This window comes from Lithobates pipiens, unplaced genomic scaffold, assembly GCF_037356315.1.
Source record: "Lithobates pipiens isolate NorthernLeopardFrog02 unplaced genomic scaffold, aLitPip1_a1.2 Scaffold_28, whole genome shotgun sequence".
NCBI classification, from domain to species: domain Eukaryota; kingdom Metazoa; phylum Chordata; class Amphibia; order Anura; family Ranidae; genus Lithobates; species Lithobates pipiens.
This window is the reverse complement of record NW_027507789.1, coordinates 201062348-201081112: the sequence shown is the minus strand read 5'-3', so window position 1 is coordinate 201081112 and position 18765 is coordinate 201062348. Positions and strand designations below refer to the sequence as shown.

The window sequence follows — 18765 nt, the reverse complement described above, 5'->3', positions numbered from 1 at the left end:
ATGCTGACTTTCTCCACTGAACCCACTATCCAAAAATCTAAGTTTTAGCTTTAGATACACTAAGGAATGGCCATCACAGGTGGTACCATTCAAAGACCAGCATACAATTTTACAAGCATGAGGTTGGCTATATACTTTGTACAGACTTCATTCTACACTAGAAGGTCGCAGGCTAATGAAAATTGCAATGAGGCCTATTGCTACTTTAGACATCACAACGATGCTACAGCTAATACTGCCTTTATAGCTGAATTTCTTCAGCATCCAAAGCTTTTCAGTAGAGGTGTAGAGATAGGTGAACCTGCAGACACTTATGCAGATCTCAGGAACTGGTCAAATAAAGCTGACCATACACAACCATAGATTAATGTTTCAATACATTTGCTTCAAAAAACTGTTATGCACAAATTTATGGTCAAATCCAGTTCTAAGCGTCATTTTTAGTCCAAACCACCAATTCTTGCAATTACTGTACCAGAAGTATTTCCCAGGAGGGCCGAATCTGCTGGAAAGCAAATGCCACTCAAGCTACAAAGATCAAAATTTTATTTTACCAATCACTATCTGGGAATATTACCCTGACCCGCCATGGCTACTATGGCCCATCCTACTGTCCCTGTTCAATTTAGATTATGGACAAAGAATGGGAAAACCAAAAACACCATGGTGACAGAACAGAGCCCAAAGAACTGGTTGACAGAACATGAGATACAAACCAACTCCTGCGCTCAAGATGAATGTTCCAGCAGTTGAGGGCATTGGGTCTTTGACAACTTTAAGATAGGCAAGACTTTAAACTGTTCTCTGTTGGTATTTATTCCTTGCGCAGGATCATTTATTTTTACGTTAAGACTTTGCAGACCCCTGACTGAGGAAGCCCATAGGGCATACTGAAAATGAAAGGAGAAATAAGCGCACCAGCCTTGCGCTTTAATGAATATGCGCTCATAAGCAGCACATATCAAGCTCAGTGTCATGTTTTGGCTCTGAAGACAATATCTACCCTCGTCAGCCATTGGAATTGTCCACCTGCTGAGATTAGCACAGTGGAGAAGAGTCTGGGTTACTGGATATAGATGAGCTTGGATACCATGTGCAGTTTGTGGCCATGGTTTTTTTCTTCAATAAAAATATTTTTTTAGGTAGTGTGCAAGTCTGGTGCCTTGTTTTTCCACTGCAGAACACAAGATGGATTTAAGTTACTGATACTAAAATTACATTTACATTTTTTTGAAATTTCACAAAGCTTTGGTCCCTTCATAAGAAAAATTCTGTTTGATTTAAAGGTACCCGACTTGAAAGAACTCAGCCAGCATCTAGGAATAAAGGTCTCCAGTAGAGTGGTTATGCATTAGGTTGGAATCTCCAACTAATGTCTGGTAGGATGGGTATTCTAGAGGTTAGGAAGCCAAAATTCAAGTCCCCAGACCATTAAATCATCTACTGGATTTGTGGTGGGAACCCTATCTTTTAGGTGACAACGATAAAGCTGAAGTTCATTAGCCTTGAAAAAAAATCTCACATTGACAAATGGTACCTTTGTTTAATGCAAACTAGAGCTGCACAATTAATTAATTATAGTTATCACAATCTTGATTGAAGTGTTTCACAATTCTTTCTATGCAAAGTATTCTCTCTGCTCTTCTGAAGCCACAGCCCTCAAGAAAATGAGAAAAACCAGGCAGTCTGCCAAGAATCCAAACATTTACAATTTGTCAATGGAATAGACTAAGTGATGAGTTTAACCAGTAAAATTATCCCTTTTTTTCTGTATGTGAAAGATTTTACATCGCAAGAATCATGAAAGAATCGTGATCTTTTTATTCCAAGCGAAAAAAATCATGATTCTCATTTTGGCCGGAATCGTGCAGCTCTAATGTAAACCTAATTTGTTAAGGCATGAAAACAACCCCAGTGGGGGTCTCAGGCATCTGAATGCCTCAATTACTAAAACTCTAAGAACCAGGCGGACATTTGGAAAATCAACCAAATCTTTTGAACACGTCCTATTGAACAATTGTGACATACTGCAGAATATTTAAAACCAGTGTTATCCATACTGGACTCAAACGCACAAGCCCAGTTTTCTGGGGCGTTTTCTAGGCAGACTAGGGAGAGAGAGTGGAGGTTTCACCTATCAGACAATGTAAGGGAAAATCTGAAACTGGGACCCAACGAGAATCTGACTGGGTTGTAGAATTCCCCTAAAAAAGCAGCCTGCTATTAAACCCCTTAGAGCAGGCACCTGCTGGCCCTTTAAGGGCTTTAGCATGTCAGGAGGCGAGGGAGAGCCGATAGTCATGTGACCACTGCGATTGGCCGTCACATTATCGGAAAGCTCTTGATGGTAAGCAGTGAACAGGACCTTTCCGATAGCTATTGGGACCATGCTTTTGGCACAACTATCGGCGCTATTGCCTGCACATATGCAGCCGCTCTGCACTAAGGCCTGGCCTCAGATGTGTGCACTCTGCACCAAGAGATTAAAGAGATAAGACTTCCCGTCAACCATTTGTAGGACAAAGTTAAGGGAAATCCTGAACGAAACTCAGGAGAGTAAAAACCCAATATGTAAACCTGATAGGGGTTCTAATCCTTCACCCACTATGCAAACCTAATGTTTTGGCTGGCCCTGAAATTAGTTAATTATGTACCCAAACATGCTCTACCTTTGGAAACTCCACTCAATACGACCAGGACAAAACATCTGGCTCCAAAACGAAATGACGAAACAGTTGTACATATTTGCACTAGACACAGATTAAGCAGGAGGTGGGTTAACAAAACACTACAAAAAGGAAGCTGCTAGACTACTCCCAGTGTCAAATTTGTTTCAACCGGTGAGCAGAAGATGAATTTAAGACTTGTACGTAATTGCAAACAATGTGGGTCAAACATAGGATTAGAATTTGAGGATAGGTGGACTAACATGGTTTTTTACAACAGTCTATAGCCTTCTTTAAAAAGACTCGTCCTGCCCATTTAGGCCAGCTGTGACTCATCCTGTCCAACCCTTACCTTCAACTCCAATGACCACCAATGTGCACCGAGTATTGGGAAGCCCATAAGTTAACTACAAGCATTATCACATGGAGTTTAACTGCTTTCCTCTGACAGTGGCTGACACTACATATGCCGATGGCTCAGATGTTGGAAAAACTATAGGGCTAGCAAAAAAAAAAAAAAACGAAGTGGCTGGGGTGGTGCATTTGTGCAGCAGAAGGCTATGGACTAGTTGTGCAAAATGATAATAATCTTTGAAGTACAGAGACAAGGTAAACTACATAAAGACAAGGTTAGTCCACAAGGACAACTTCACAAGCTTTCCCAACTGATTGGAAACAGAAAAATGTCAACGTACGACTGGACAACATACACAAACTAGTCTATGCATGCAAGGGCTACAGGGAAGATTACAACAGCATGCACAGCATTACAAACATTGGCCAGGTTACCCTTTGAGGCGAGGTGCGGAGGCTCCGCCAGTATGTCAGGATCCGCCAGAGCAGGCTGTGGAGATGGGGAAGAGGAGGAGCTGGATTCCGCGGCTGAGGCCGAAGGACTTACCAGCTTCTCTGCATGGATAGGGCAAAACATTAATCAACAGGTCATTAAAACAGCAGTGGCTTTAAGTATCAAGATCACATGAGGAACGTTGACAGCCAGAATTGTCCATTTAATTCTCAAGCTTATACAGGAAATATGATGGCATTTAGGAAAAACAAATTGTCCTCTGACTAAACAGCCGTCAGTACATTGTGCCGCAAAGCCAGTTTTATGTACATGTATTAACACAATTCATCTGAATGAAGTTCCCTGCAAAGGCTTTTTAATGTTAAAGCTGACCATGCACTAAAATGTCCTACCAGTGAAGGCCTTTAAAATTTATGCTTTAAGGGGCTACAGCTTTTGGGCTCAAATACCTATGTACTATGACAGCTGTTAGCATATCAGGGTGATATGCAAGAATCCAACTTGAAATTAAAGAGCTGCACTGCCGAGAAAAGCCAAGAAGCTCCAATCACGTTTCTGGGTGCGTTCTGACTAGCTGGGGGTGAAAGGAACGTTTCCTGCAATGGCTATTAACTTTGGCACTGGATGCTGGGACCGATCCATGTCAATTCTCTTTTCTTAGGGCAAACAATGGCTCGTTTCATCAAAATGGAGCTTCTTCCAGCATTAGTGGGGGTTCAGCTTTGCCTGCTAAAATGCTTGTAAAAACAGTACCAAGGTCGGCTTTAACATTGTCACTTTCATGGTCTTTACACAAGTGAAAGCAAGCTAAAAATACAACCTATGACAATAGGCATTGGGCACACAAATTCAGGGACAATTACGGTTCAAAATGAAGGCATTTTACAATAGTCATTTTCCATGTAGGTTTTTTGTGCATTCTTCAGATACCTAAAGTGACCAAGTTTTCCCATTTGAATACAGTGGCTAATAAGTCTTCAGGATCTGACACTTCCAGGAGTGTCAGAATGCTAGCTTCCTATTGTACTCTTTGGCTCCATCTGCTGACCCATGCAAAGCCACACAGGAGGCACCAGGACTCAGTGCTCAGCTGGAGACCAGCCACTCAGCAAAGTGTCAGACGTAAAGATTCCTTAACCACTGTAGCTATTCAAGACAGATGAGACTGGCAGAACAATCATTTCCAACTTTTTTTAAATAATCGGAATCTGACTTTACACAGACTTACAAGCCAAGTACTCTGACATATCAGGGAATGCAGCAACACCTGAAAATTGTAAGGATTACAGGATCAAGCACACCTTCCTGTCCTAGGGTGACCATGTTCACTCACCGTATGAAGGAGCAGTGTTGTCACGCCGGTACAGGTTAGAACACGCCCGCCGCTCTGCTCACCTTCACCACATAGGGGGAGCAGTTTTGTAGTTCATCTAAGGTAGTTGGGAAGGCTAACATTTTTTCTGTATTTGCTGAACCTATACTAGCACTAGGCAAGGCAGCCACAATTTCTAAGGACTGATAATACACAATGTGTTACATTTGTGCTTTTAAAACTAACTTTTAAACTTTTTGCCTGAGCTTTTAATATAACCTGGGCAATGGGTTGTCAAAGACCCCTGGCCATGGGAGGGTTGGAGACCTTCCAATCCATCATTTTGGCCCCTCAGTTACTGCAGGGTTGCACTGCGACACCGCTGCCATTTGCTATCAATACAGAATTTCAGCTTTCACTGCTGTCATCTATTTTGTAGCTGACCCAGAACAAGCAGACAGAATGGTCAAGACACTTCATAAAACATGTTCAAGGTCAGGGAATCACCAAGTAGCGACACCATGAAAGCTAGGAATGCACCAATAGAAAATGAAAGGGCGCAAATCTCAATGCAAAGAATTGCATGCGATTTGAACAGGAATGTGTTGCGATTTCCCGGCTCTGCTGACTGTATATATATATAAAAAAAAAAAAAAAAGGAAAAGCGTAATATAGTGAGCAATTAAAAATGTTAGAACTCACAGTACATAGTACTCGCCTATTTATCGGTGTCTCGTCGATGATAGCAAATCACAGCCACTGAAGATGCTCACTGGAGGAGATAGAGGTGGTCCACCCCTAAGCTGACATCACTTCCCCCCCTATACCCACGGGGTCCCAAAACATCTCCAGCAGCTGCTTTGCCATTGGTGGGACACCTTTAAAGATTTAGCATTTGGCCAGATATCTGAGTTCTAACATTTTAATAAACTACCAACTAGATGGCGATTTTCCCTTTCTCTACACAGGAGCAGTGGGGGAAATTGCATGCAATTCAGAAAAATCACACTGCATTCCTGTTCAAATAGCATGCAATTCTTTGCGCCAATATTTTGTGCAAATTATCGGTACTCAGTATTGGATGTTACTTGATCAAAAGCATCGGTACTCAAACTTGTATCGGTGCAACCCTATGGAGAGTTGCACCTTCAAAAACAGGTCCAACTAGGGAACCTCCAAATTTATATCCTGCAGGTTTTATTTTAAAGTGGTAGTAAACCCACTGACTTTTCTACACCTGTAAGGGAAAAGGCATAATCAGCTAGTATGCACCGCATACTAACTCATTATGAAATACTTACCTTAGAACAAGATGTCGGTATCTCCCAGTGTCCACACCAACGGATCTGACATTTTCCCTCGGCATGTCTTCCGGGCATCGCTGCTCCGGCACCGAGTGGCTGGAGCTGCAAGGTCGTCACTCATGCACTTGCGTGTGGGAATACTCCTTTCAGTCAAGGTCCAGCATCTGCCGAACTTTCAGCAGAGAATCCCTGGAGTGCATATGCAGCTGAAGTCAGCAGCTCGTCACAAGGGGAATATCTCCTAAACCGTACAGGTTTAGGAGATATTCTTTTTACCTACAGGTAAGCCTTATTATAGGCAAGTGTTAAATGACTTTACAGCCACTTTAAAGGCGTTCCAGGGAACTGATCCCCTATTAACTAAATGGATGCTTTCTAGATTGGGTTTACCCTCCATTTAAAAGACTTAGTCCACATTTGCAACCATTTTTCATGTTGCCTGGGGTCACGTTTCCCCCACAGTTTTTAAAGCAGCCATAGCTTGAGTGCAATATGACCCCTGCCAATATGCTGTGTGCAGAAGCAGTATTCTCTCTGCCAAGGCCCAATACCCAACCCGAGTCAAAGCTTCACCTCTGCAGTTACCAAATCAAATGCTGCCTGTTGATTACAGAACTCTGGTTCTGACTCTAGGGGCATGCCAGACCTCTATGGAGGCGCCACAGCTTCCACAGAACAAGTACCCTTCTCTGCCGCATTTGAAGCTACACACCACAAACAGCAGGATGGTGGTCTCACCATGTATAAAAGGGCATATGGGGAAGCGAGGACTCCTGTGTACCCCTGCAGGGAAGGAGATGACAATTTTTCCAGGAAACTCCATTAATGGAACTTTATGACCAAAAATCTATTTTTTTATATTTTACTCTCCTGTAAGCCCACATTGACAGGCAATTTCAGATCAATGACTCCCAGCAATACAGGCACTTACCAAGGCCCAAGGATGCAGCATACTGCTGGCTAAGGAGAGAGGAAGCCGCCAGCTGACCATACGATGGCATGCCACGGAACGGACTGTAAGGCACGGACTGCTGGTAGGACGATGTTGAAGCAGAGCTCAATGATGACTAAAGAAAAGGGTAAGGAAGACAATTAAAGCCCAAAAACTCACAACAGCACTACAGTAGAAAAAAATAAATAAAAATGGTTAATGCTCAAAAATCTATTTAAAATGATTACTTGCAGTCCTTTATAAAATGGCATTCACTTGCAACATGCCTTTTAACTTGGAAAAAAAAAAAATTACTATTTCAAGTCACTCCTCTGCCACAGCCCTCTTCTAAAATTACTGCATTTGCTAACCCAGCTCCTCCACCCCCCTATATTGCCTGCAGCTGCCATGAGGGGAGTGAAGAATACTATAGTGACTGAGTTCTGAGCCTGCAAACCAAAAGTGACAGTAAAAAAAAAAAAAAAAAAAAAAGTTATATATATATATATATATATATATATATATATATATATATATAAATACTGGAGACGGTCAGAGACTGCAGACGCGACCCTGGAGACGGTCAGAGACTGCAGACGCGACCCTGGAGACGGTCAGAGACTGCAGACGCGACCCTGGAGACGGTCAGAGACTGCAGACGCGACCCTGGAGACGGTCAGAGACTGCAGACGCGACCCTGGAGACGGTCAGAGACTGCAGACGCGACCCTGGAGACGGTCAGAGACTGCAGACGCGACCCTGGAGACGGTCAGAGACTGCAGACGCGACCCTGGAGACGGTCAGAGACTGCAGACGCGACCCTGGAGACGGTCAGAGACTGCAGACGCGACCCTGGAGACGGTCAGAGACTGCAGACGCGACCCTGGAGACGGTCAGAGACTGCAGACGCGACCCTGGAGACGGTCAGAGACTGCAGACGCGACCCTGGAGACGGTCAGAGACTGCAGACGCGACCCTGGAGACGGTCAGAGACTGCAGACGCGACCCTGGAGACGGTCAGAGACTGCAGACGCGACCCTGGAGACGGTCAGAGACTGCAGACGCGACCCTGGAGACGGTCAGAGACTGCAGACGCGACCCTGGAGACGGTCAGAGACTGCAGACGCGACCCTGGAGACGGTCAGAGACTGCAGACGCGACCCTGGAGACGGTCAGAGACTGCAGACGCGACCCTGGAGACGGTCAGAGACTGCAGACGCGACCCTGGAGACGGTCAGAGACTGCAGACGCGACCCTGGAGACGGTCAGAGACTGCAGACGCGACCCTGGAGACGGTCAGAGACTGCAGACGCGACCCTGGAGACGGTCAGAGACTGCAGACGCGACCCTGGAGACGGTCAGAGACTGCAGACGCGACCCTGGAGACGGTCAGAGACTGCAGACGCGACCCTGGAGACGGTCAGAGACTGCAGACGCGACCCTGGAGACGGTCAGAGACTGCAGACGCGACCCTGGAGACGGTCAGAGACTGCAGACGCGACCCTGGAGACGGTCAGAGACTGCAGACGCGACCCTGGAGACGGTCAGAGACTGCAGACGCGACCCTGGAGACGGTCAGAGACTGCAGACGCGACCCTGGAGACGGTCAGAGACTGCAGACGCGACCCTGGAGACGGTCAGAGACTGCAGACGCGACCCTGGAGACGGTCAGAGACTGCAGACGCGACCCTGGAGACGGTCAGAGACTGCAGACGCGACCCTGGAGACGGTCAGAGACTGCAGACGCGACCCTGGAGACGGTCAGAGACTGCAGACGCGACCCTGGAGACGGTCAGAGACTGCAGACGCGACCCTGGAGACGGTCAGAGACTGCAGACGCGACCCTGGAGACGGTCAGAGACTGCAGACGCGACCCTGGAGACGGTCAGAGACTGCAGACGCGACCCTGGAGACGGTCAGAGACTGCAGACGCGACCCTGGAGACGGTCAGAGACTGCAGACGCGACCCTGGAGACGGTCAGAGACTGCAGACGCGACCCTGGAGACGGTCAGAGACTGCAGACGCGACCCTGGAGACGGTCAGAGACTGCAGACGCGACCCTGGAGACGGTCAGAGACTGCAGACGCGACCCTGGAGACGGTCAGAGACTGCAGACACGTTTCAGCCGGAATTTCGGTACACCAATAGTTGTCACCACAAGGAGGCTTTTATAGGCAACATGCAAAAAATGAAAGCGATACTAAACCCAGGACCATGTATTCACTATATCTAGTATCCCACAGTACTCAGAATATGGAAATGAATTTAAGACCCTGTTCGAACCTGAGGGTTTTTCAGCTTTTAAAACTCAGCTCTGAAGCTCCAAAACGCACAACAAGCAAAACCCATTCATTTCAATGGCCCCCGTGCACATATGAGCGTTGTCACCTGCAGCAAAACGTCTGAAGCGCAAAAAAGTACATGGGCTTCTTTTTGGCAGATTAGAAGTGTTTTTGGCCCAATAGACTTCCAATAGAAACGTCTGACTTGAGCAGAAAAACACTGGTAAAAAAAAAAATAAACACTCCCAAAATTCCTCTCCTCCCCCTGGTGCTTTTTATTGGCTAAACACCTGAAGCTGTAAAACACTTGTAATATGCTTCTAAACAATTTCACACCTGAGCATATAGATTTTCTGGTTTTAATGGAGCCTTAGTAAATATAAACCGCTAAATACTTTTTCTCAGCAGTATATAGCAGTCTTGTGACTGTTCCATCAGTGTGTGGCTAAAGCTTTTAGGAAGAGTTTTCATTCTGACTTCCCTATGAGGCTGTATGACCCCTGACCCTCTGGACAGGGCTGATTGATTGGCCCTGTGCTGATCACATGCACCCTCCCAAGAAAAAAAAAAAGAAGCAACACGTCAAACTAAGCATGTTCAGAGTAACCCCCAAGACAATTCTATCAGGAGGTGGATTGGGGACAGTGAAAGAAAGGGATGATCAGAGGAGAAGACCGGATCAAACAGCCTTTTTACACAATATAGAGGATCACCCCTTACAAGCATGCTTTACGGCATATGCAGACTGATTTTACTGCTGTGGGTTTAGCAACACCAACTACAGTCTTATGGGAAGATTGTTGAAATGAATGGTCTGGTGACAGGTTCTCTTAGCGATATGACTGCTCCTTCCAGTAAAGAAACACTGCCACCAGCCCCTGCCCTAGGTGGAATTTCATGCTCCCTTTAAAAGTCATCTGATCAGAAGCCAAATTAAGGTAGCAGGGAAGAAAAACATAGGGGAAAGCAGAGATGCATGCAGGAAAAACCCTGGCCACTGAGCCAAGGACCCCAGCACTGCAAGGCCAAAGCACTAACCATACAAGCTGGTGGATGGAAATACATCTGCCCATGTACATTAGCCAAGAAGTGAAACCCACAGCAGGCTTCCCACCATCTCAACCATGAAAGTGGTACGTAGTTGGTGTAAAAAAAGTTAACTACTCTTCATAACAAAATTCAACAACTGGACATCACCCCACTAATTATCACCTATATAGGGTACGATAGCCACCCATGTTCTCCTTTTACCACCTAATCACCATACAGCTAGCTTCCAGCCAAGTGCAAATCCTTGCCAAGTCAACCAAGACAAATTTTATATATTTAGTCTCCTCCTAATGTACCCAAGAACACAGCCTGACCACCCGACTCCTGCAGCCTTCATGGCTTGGCAATGTCAGACCCTGCAGATTTCACAAGGCAGAGATCTATTCTCGTCTCCTGCAGGTGACAATGACGTCCCACCTTCACTCTGTTAGACGGCGCTTCGTTTGTCTCGCTGCTGAAGCCTATAATTATCTTGTTACTGTCGGGAATTCCAGGACAAGTTACATAAACAGGGACTAGATCTGGCATCAGAGGGATTAAACAGCTGCTTGCTCCAGTTCTATATTTTATAAAATAAAAAAGTTAACCCATCAGCCACCCAAATCTAATTGGACAAGAATTTTTTTTTTTTTTTTTTTTTTTTTTACTATGAAGCTGTTAGGAGTCCAAGCTTCACACGAACTCAGGCCCAAGTGCCAGTATGTACTGTATGCCCTATATCACATGTCAAACAAAGCCCGAAGGCTGAAATTTGGCCCACCAGACCAAGTCACGCGACACTAATACACAGCCGAACATGGTGGAACGCCATTATTCACTCTCCACTCCCTGCTGTCACTTGTAAACAGAAGACTTCTGTGTTTACAAGGGACAGCTTTTCTCTGGATCCAACTAGGGCTGCAACTAATGATTATTTTCATAATCGATTAATTGGCCGATTATTGTTTCGATTAATCGATTAAAAACCTTAAAAAAGGGAAAAAAGTAATTTTACTGCGATTTGTATTTTTACATTTTTTTGGCCAATTTGTTGTTGGGCAGATTCAAAAACACAAATTGCCGCAAAAACGTATTACATGCTTTTCTGCAGCTTCTCCATTGAAGTATATTGAACCAAAAACGCAAAATAGCACTGTTTTGTGTTAAAAAAAAAAATAATACTTGTCTTTTCCAAGCAGCTGAAAAAAAATCATGGATATGAACGTGTCCCATAGGAAACAATGTAAATGAACTGTAGTGTGTTTCTGCAAATAGCACCAAAAACACAGAGGTGTGACTCAGGCCTGAAATGTTTAGTAACATAATGGGGTTAAAAAAACGAAAATTAGTACAAAAAGAGCAAATAATTACTACTGTAAGGGGTTCATTTTTTAATATGAGACAGTGAAAGTAATATTTACAGTAGCGATTTGCTCTTTTTGTACTATAAAGGGCTAATTTTAGTTTTTTTTAACCCCATTATGTTACTGGCCGATTAATCGATTATGAAAATAATAATCGATTAATTTCATAATCGATTAGTTGTCGATTAATTGATTAGTTGTTTCAGCCCTAGATCCAACAGATCCCTGCTTGTACTCTGGAGCAGGCAGAGATCTCCAAAATCAGAGAACTTCTTGCAAGACAAGTCAGAGCCACTTACACAGGGAGGTACTAGAGCCAGGCCAGGTAGGAGTAGAGATGTGATTAAGCTTTGTAGGGGTTGTTGGGGTGGGCATAGCAGGTCCCTGCACCCAGCACAAACACGCCACAACACCCTGCATTCAGTACATAGGGCACCCTAGATAAACCTGGCCCTTTGTGGGGAACCATACTGCTAGCTAATGCAGACAGCAATAAAATTGAGTTTGAAACCCCTGCACTATACGCTTCCTATGCTTCCCGTAGTGAGCCAACAATGTCTGCGCTGCACTGAAATCCCAAGCCATGTTGTCAGCACTGCCTAGTCCTTGACTGGACTGTTGTACACAACCCCAGACTATGGGACATGTCCCAATTACAACAGCAAGGTGTTCAATAGACCATCAGGGGAGAACCTTGTCAAGGATGACTACAAGGACATTGATCCTGTAATAAGATATTAATACTTAACGGTATGGTAGGACACTCTCCCTCCCCCCATAGTGAAGTGCTAAGAACCTGACTGCCAAATCACCAGGTCTATGCAATGTCACATGGGGAGCAAGGAAGAGCTTACAGAGCCCTGTGCAGGTTACAGCATTCCTTTAGTCAAAGCTTTCATGTGGAATATGGGCATGCTCTGGCACACGGAACACAGCCAAGTTCCAAGCACTTAAAAACTGGTAGCCACACAATTAGCATGCAGTTCAGGAAACCATTCCATGTAAACCCCTTGTGTAGTTGCCCCACATACCTGGACAATGGCTGGGTCCTGGGGCAAGGCATGCTGGGCCTTAGGGGGCTCACACACCGTAATATCTTTGATGTCACTACCCCTGAAGATGATATATTCATAAACCTCTTCACGAGGGGGTGCTGGACGATCAGTCGGACGGTCTTCAGTCCCAAAGGATCGTACTGTAAATAAATCAAAAATATTGTTCAGGAAAAACTAGTCCTCCAAGTACACAATATAAAAAAAGTCAGCTCTTGCCAAGACCAACAGTGATGACTGGGTGACTATAGACTAACCAGCTTTTGAACACCTATGCACCAGACTCATTGTCTAGCGCTGTGCAGTATTACATAGTCATCAGATGTCAGCCGTGCACCCAGATCAGTGACATATCCCTCATTGGTTATGAGTATAGTAATGTGCACACTGAAAGCCAACTTGTTCTGCTTATAGGATGCATGTAATAACCAGGGTTCCCTTGCAAGGGACTAGTTGAATGTTTATGGCTTATCAAAAGGGCAGCCCACCTATACCCAACTGACAAGCTTCCAGAGTGGTCTATAAGTCAGTCTACTGTGCAGCACAAGGCATGCATCCTCAGATGAGGACCCAAAGGGCTCCTCATAGCCACACGGTTAGGGCCCCCATCTACATAAACTAAATATCTCTAGCTCCAAACCATGTGGTCATTGCCTTATCCGGGGGTTCTGAATACTCCGGCTCTAAAGTAGCATTAGTACCAGAGTCAGTAAATGTACAATGAGTTTGCACATTCTCAAATCCTGCAGGAAAGCTGTTACCCAACAGTTAATCATCAACTTTTCCAACAAGAGAGGTTTCATAAATTCTACCATAGTATCAGGGTTCCTATTTTGGGCACCAGACACTGCCCCAACTAGGGACCGGTTTCAGGCTTTAAAGTTTATCAGTGCGATCAGCTTAAAGGGGTTGAAACCCTCATGGTTTTTCACCTTAAATGCATTAAGATGAATAACCTCATGCGGCAACCCCCCAGTTTTACTTACCTGAACGCCATCAATCTTAGCCCAGGAATGAGCATACAGCTGGTGTCTCGTGTACTGATTGGATTGATAGCAGCACAGCCATTCACTCCCACTGCTGTCAATCAAATCCAATGACACGGCCTTGGGGGGCTGGGCCGAGTCCTGTATTCTGTGTGGACACATATGCAGGACTCGTGAGCACGCCTGCACACCTTAGGAGAGCACTTCTCAGGCACAGACACTTGATGTGGGGAGGAGCCGGGAGCACCACTGAGGGACCCCAGAAGAGGAGGACCAGGGCCATTCTGTGCAGAACGAACTACACAGTGGAGACACGCATGACATGTAAAAAAAAAAAAAAAAAAAAACAAAGCTTTACATTCCCTTTAAGATTTTTTTTTTTTTTTTTTTTAAGATCACTCCAAATCCATTGAGGTGCAGCTGATCTTCTGACCTGTATTTTATGTGCCACAAGCAGGTTTCGCATTCTCAGACTTCCACTAGAATGCTTTACTGCATATAAAGCCTATATAAAGCCTAGCTCCGCCCAAAAATAATTTTAATTTCCCATTCCTCCCCCTCTGACCCATGCTTCTGAAAGTTACATTTTCTCTACCTGGGTTAGAGTCTCCTCCCCTCCCTCCCAGGTCACATGCCAATGCAGTTTCCTCCTGCAGGACCATTGTTTGTAAGCCTATGGCTCTGACGTCAGCTCTTCCAGATACTAACAAGACACCTCCATTAGCCAGCCAATGGGAATTGTCCTCATCAGGCAAGCAGTGACGTGGACACCTAGGACTGCACCAGAAGGGAAATCGGGAGGGATGATCTTGTGACCGCAGGTTCAGTTTAAGTGAAAAACTGTATTAGATCTTATTTTGCAAAACTAGCAATTAGAAAGGGGGAGGGGGTTTCATTCATACAAGAGGGCTAAAAGGATGCTAAGCCTCCAACAGCTTCAAGATCTGCAGGGCAACACATTACCAATTAAGTCTCAAGGGGGCTCTATACAAAGATTCAGAAAGCTCAGGTTTTCCTTGGGGGTTCCAACACAACCTCCCAAAGGAGGATCTAACCCAACAAGACTCATATCGCTTAAGATCTGCAGGGCAATGCATCATTAAGTAGACCTGTCCCTAAATCTCAAGGGGGTGCGTAGCAAGATTCAGAGGGATCTGGGAGGACCCAACATCTTAGGATCTGCAGGGCAACACATCACCAATTAAAGCCGTCTCCTAAGCTCAGAAGGGGGCTTGATATCAAGCTTCAGAGTGCTCCTGGGGGGGGCGCCAACCCAAAAGGCTTCCATCCCATCACAGGGGGGCTCCAACCCCCAGAACCTCAAGGGCGCCCTGATCTGGTGGGTACCAACCCAACATCAAGATCGGCAGGGTAACGCTTGACCAATTAAGATCACTGACCCAAGATCTCAAGGTCGCTTTGTCCAAAGAGTGCTCTGGATCTCCTGGATGGACCTGCAACCCAAAACTCCAGAGGAGGAGTCCAAACAACGGGCCTTCATACCAATATCACCGGGGGGGGGGGGGGCTCCAATCTTAAACAGCCTCAAGATATGTTGGGCAACACATTACCAATTAGAAACACTGCCCCAAAATTCACAGGGATATGGATCTAAGGGGTCCTCCAACCCAACATTCCAAAGGGGACCCTCTAACCCAACATGCATCCATTCCAACATCTCAAGATCTGCAGGGCAACACTTTACTAATTAAAAGCCCAGTCTCAAGATTGAGTGTATTAAGTGTACTGGACCTCCTGGATGGCTCCAACCCAACAAGGACTTCAACAGGCCTCCATACCCACTAGCCTTGAGCTACAGGGCAAAACATTACTAATTAGAAACCATGTACCAATCTCTCAAGTGGGGCCAGCCCAAGTTCCACATTTTAGAGGGATAAGAATCTCCTGGGGGGCTCCAACCCAACAGGCTACCATTCCAAAAGCTCAAGATCTGCAGGGCAACACTTGACCAATTCCTGTCCCAAGATCTTACAGTGGCTTCGTCCAAAGATTGAGCGCCATGGATCTCCTGGATGGCGCCAAACCCAAAACCCCAAAGAGGACTCCAACAAGCCCTCATCCCATCCCAGAGGGGGCTCGAACCCTAAACAGCCTCAAGATATGTAGGGCATACATCACCAATTAGAAATCCTGTCCCAAGATTCTCAGGGATCTGGATCTACAGGGGGTGCCAACACAACATCCCAAAGGGGGCCTCTAAAACAACATGCATCCATTCCAACATCTCAAGATCTATAGGGCAACACTATGCTAATTAAGAGCCCAGGTCTCAAGATGGCTTCAGCCAAAGATTGAGTGTTCTGGACCTCCTGGATGGCTCCAACCCATAAACCCAAAGAGGACTTCAACCAACAGGCCTCCACCCTAAATCACAGGGGTCTCCAAACCCACTATCCTTGATCTACAGGGCAACATGTTACTAATTAGAAACCATGTCCTAAGATTTCAAGGGAGCTCCATCCCAAGATTCAGAAGGGTAAGTATCTCCTGGGGGGGAGCCGACCCAACACCCCAAGGACAAGGAGGGCCGACCCAACACCCCAAGGACAAGGAGGGCCGACCCAACACCCCAAGGACAAGGAGGGCCGACCCAACACCCCAAGGACAAGGAGGGCCGACCCAACACCCCAAGGACAAGGAGGGCCGACCCAACACCCCAAGGACAAGGAGGGCCGACCCAACACCCCAAGGACAAGGAGGGCCGACCCAACACCCCAAGGACAAGGAGGGCCGACCCAACACCCCAAGGACAAGGAGGGCCGACCCAACACCCCAAGGACAAGGAGGGCCGACCCAACACCCCAAGGACAAGGAGGGCCGACCCAACACCCCAAGGAGAAGGAGGGCCGACCCAACACCCCAAGGAGAAGGAGGGCCGACCCAACACCCCAAGGAGAAGGAGGGCCGACCCAACACCCCAAGGAGAAGGAGGGGGGGGGAGCCAACCCAACACCCCAAGGAGAAGGAGGGGGGGGGAGCCAACCCAACACCCCAAGGAGAAGGAGGGGGGGGGAGCCAACCCAACACCCCAAGGAGAAGGAGGGGGGGGGAGCCAACCCAACACCCCAAGGAGAAGGAGGGGGGGGGAGCCAACCCAACACCCCAAGGAGAAGGAGGGGGGGGGAGCCAACCCAACACCCCAAGGAGAAGGAGGGGGGGGGAGCCAACCCAACACCCCAAGGAGAAGGAGGGGGGGGGAGCCAACCCAACACCCCAAGGAGAAGGAGGGGGGGGGAGCCAACCCAACACCCCAAGGAGAAGGAGGGGGGGGGAGCCAACCCAACACCCCAAGGAGAAGGAGGGGGGGGAGCCAACCCAACACCCCAAGGAGAAGGAGGGGGGGAGCCAACCCAACACCCCAAGGAGAAGGAGGGGGGGAGCCAACCCAACACCCCAAGGAGAAGGAGGGGGGGAGCCAACCCAACACCCCAAGGAGAAGGAGGGGGGGAGCCAACCCAACACCCCAAGGAGAAGGAGGGGGGGAGCCAACCCAACACCCCAAGGAGAAGGAGGGGGGGAGCCAACCCAACACCCCAAGGAGAAGGAGGGGGGGAGCCAACCCAACACCCCAAGGAGAAGGAGGGGGGAGCCAACCCAACACCCCAAGGAGGAGGGGGGAACCAAACATCCCAAGGAGAAGGAGGGGGAACCAAACATCTCAAGATCTGCAGGGCAACACTGCCAATCAAGAGCCCTGTACCAAGCCAAGGTGGCTTTATGCCAAGTGTGAGTGCTTTGGACCTCCTGGGTGGCCCCAGCCCAAAACCCCCTAAGAACACTTCCACCAACAGGCCTTCGTCCTAACATCTGACACAGGTCCCCAACCCCAAGACTTGAGCTGCAGGGCAACACAAAACCAATTAGAAACCATGTCCCAAGATCTCAAGGGGGCTCTAGCCCAAGATTCAGAGGGGTAATGAATCTCCTACCCAACATATCAAGGGGGGGGGGGGCCTTCAACCAAACATCTTAAAGGGGCTCTAACCCAACCTAGTAGAGACTTAACTTGGTCAGTAAAATGGTCAAGCCTTTCCTTCTGTTAAAAAATAAAAAGAGGGTCAAGCCTTGAGGCACCATGGTGCCCTCCATCTTCCCTGCCCACCCAGAGCCCCATGACACGCTGTGAGCTGTGGTTCCCCGGTTGCAGAGTGCCAGCACACAGGTTAATAGCCCTACATACCATCATGGCCTCCAGGGCTCTCCTGGGGTGACAGGGCTTTGTCCCCGCCCCCTAGCGGGCTCCAGCACCGTGCCCGGAATGACGTCACCCTCCGCAGGGAGACCCGCTCCCCCATCGGGCACACGCTGGTGTCCTCCCCAGTGACGCACAAGCAGTGCACCCCCCTTCCTCCCAGGCCCGGGGCCCCTGGCTGCACCTTTGGCTAGGGCCACAGTGGAGTTCTCGGTGTCGATGGTGTAGAGGATGCCCTCATAGCGGATCTGCGCCTTGGAGATCAGGCTGATCTTGCTCCCGATGTACGGCGTTCCCGAGCTCATCCTTCCAGTCTTCTCAGGCAGCCCCTCCACACACCTTCCCACCTGCGGAACCCCCCCGGACTGCGAGGCGCCGCCCACTACCTCCATTAATAAACCGCGCAGCCGGGCCCGCCCATTCACACGCCGAGGGGGCGGGGCGCCCCTCTTGTTTCTTTACTGCGCACTCTTCTGTGCGGGTCTCTCCGGGCGGGTGACGTCGAATGCGCTGATTGGCCGTGGCGGGCAGACTAGGCGAGCCCCGGCAACTAGTGACGCGAGGACACAGCTGGCTCCAGAGTGACGACATGTGTAGGGGGCGGCGGCCATGTTGTAGGTGGGAGAGTCTGCCTGTGTGATGGGCGGGTCTCAGTTGTCCTGGGGTGTAACGAGGACCTGTCATCGCAGAGCGTGGTCACCGAGAGGATCACATGGTTTTATTAAAGGGAACCTGTCATACCTGAGCGTGGTCACCGAGAGGATCACATGGTTTTATTAAAGGGAACTTCTCATCCCTGAGCGTTGTCACTGACAGG

The 18765-nt window shown here is 47.6% G+C and overlaps 1 protein-coding gene across 2 annotated transcripts in view; it reads right to left on the bottom strand.

Annotated features, from left to right (window-relative positions):
- Positions 1-18355, bottom strand: part of LSM14B (LSM family member 14B) — a 30357-nt gene extending 12002 nt beyond the window's left edge. Inside the window, exons 1-4 of one of the 2 annotated variants that reach the window (XM_077460273.1) lie at positions 18133-18355; positions 12729-12892; positions 7022-7157; positions 3456-3575 (exon numbers count right to left, since the gene is read on the bottom strand). In XM_077460273.1, the coding sequence (XP_077316399.1) occupies positions 3456-3575; positions 7022-7157; positions 12729-12892; positions 18133-18340 (628 nt within the window). In that variant the 5' untranslated portion in view covers positions 18341-18355. The remainder of the gene's footprint in view (positions 1-3455; positions 3576-7021; positions 7158-12728; positions 12893-18132) is intronic. The other variant, XM_077460274.1, reaches the window with a different exon arrangement.
- Between the last annotated feature and the right edge of the window lie 410 nt (positions 18356-18765).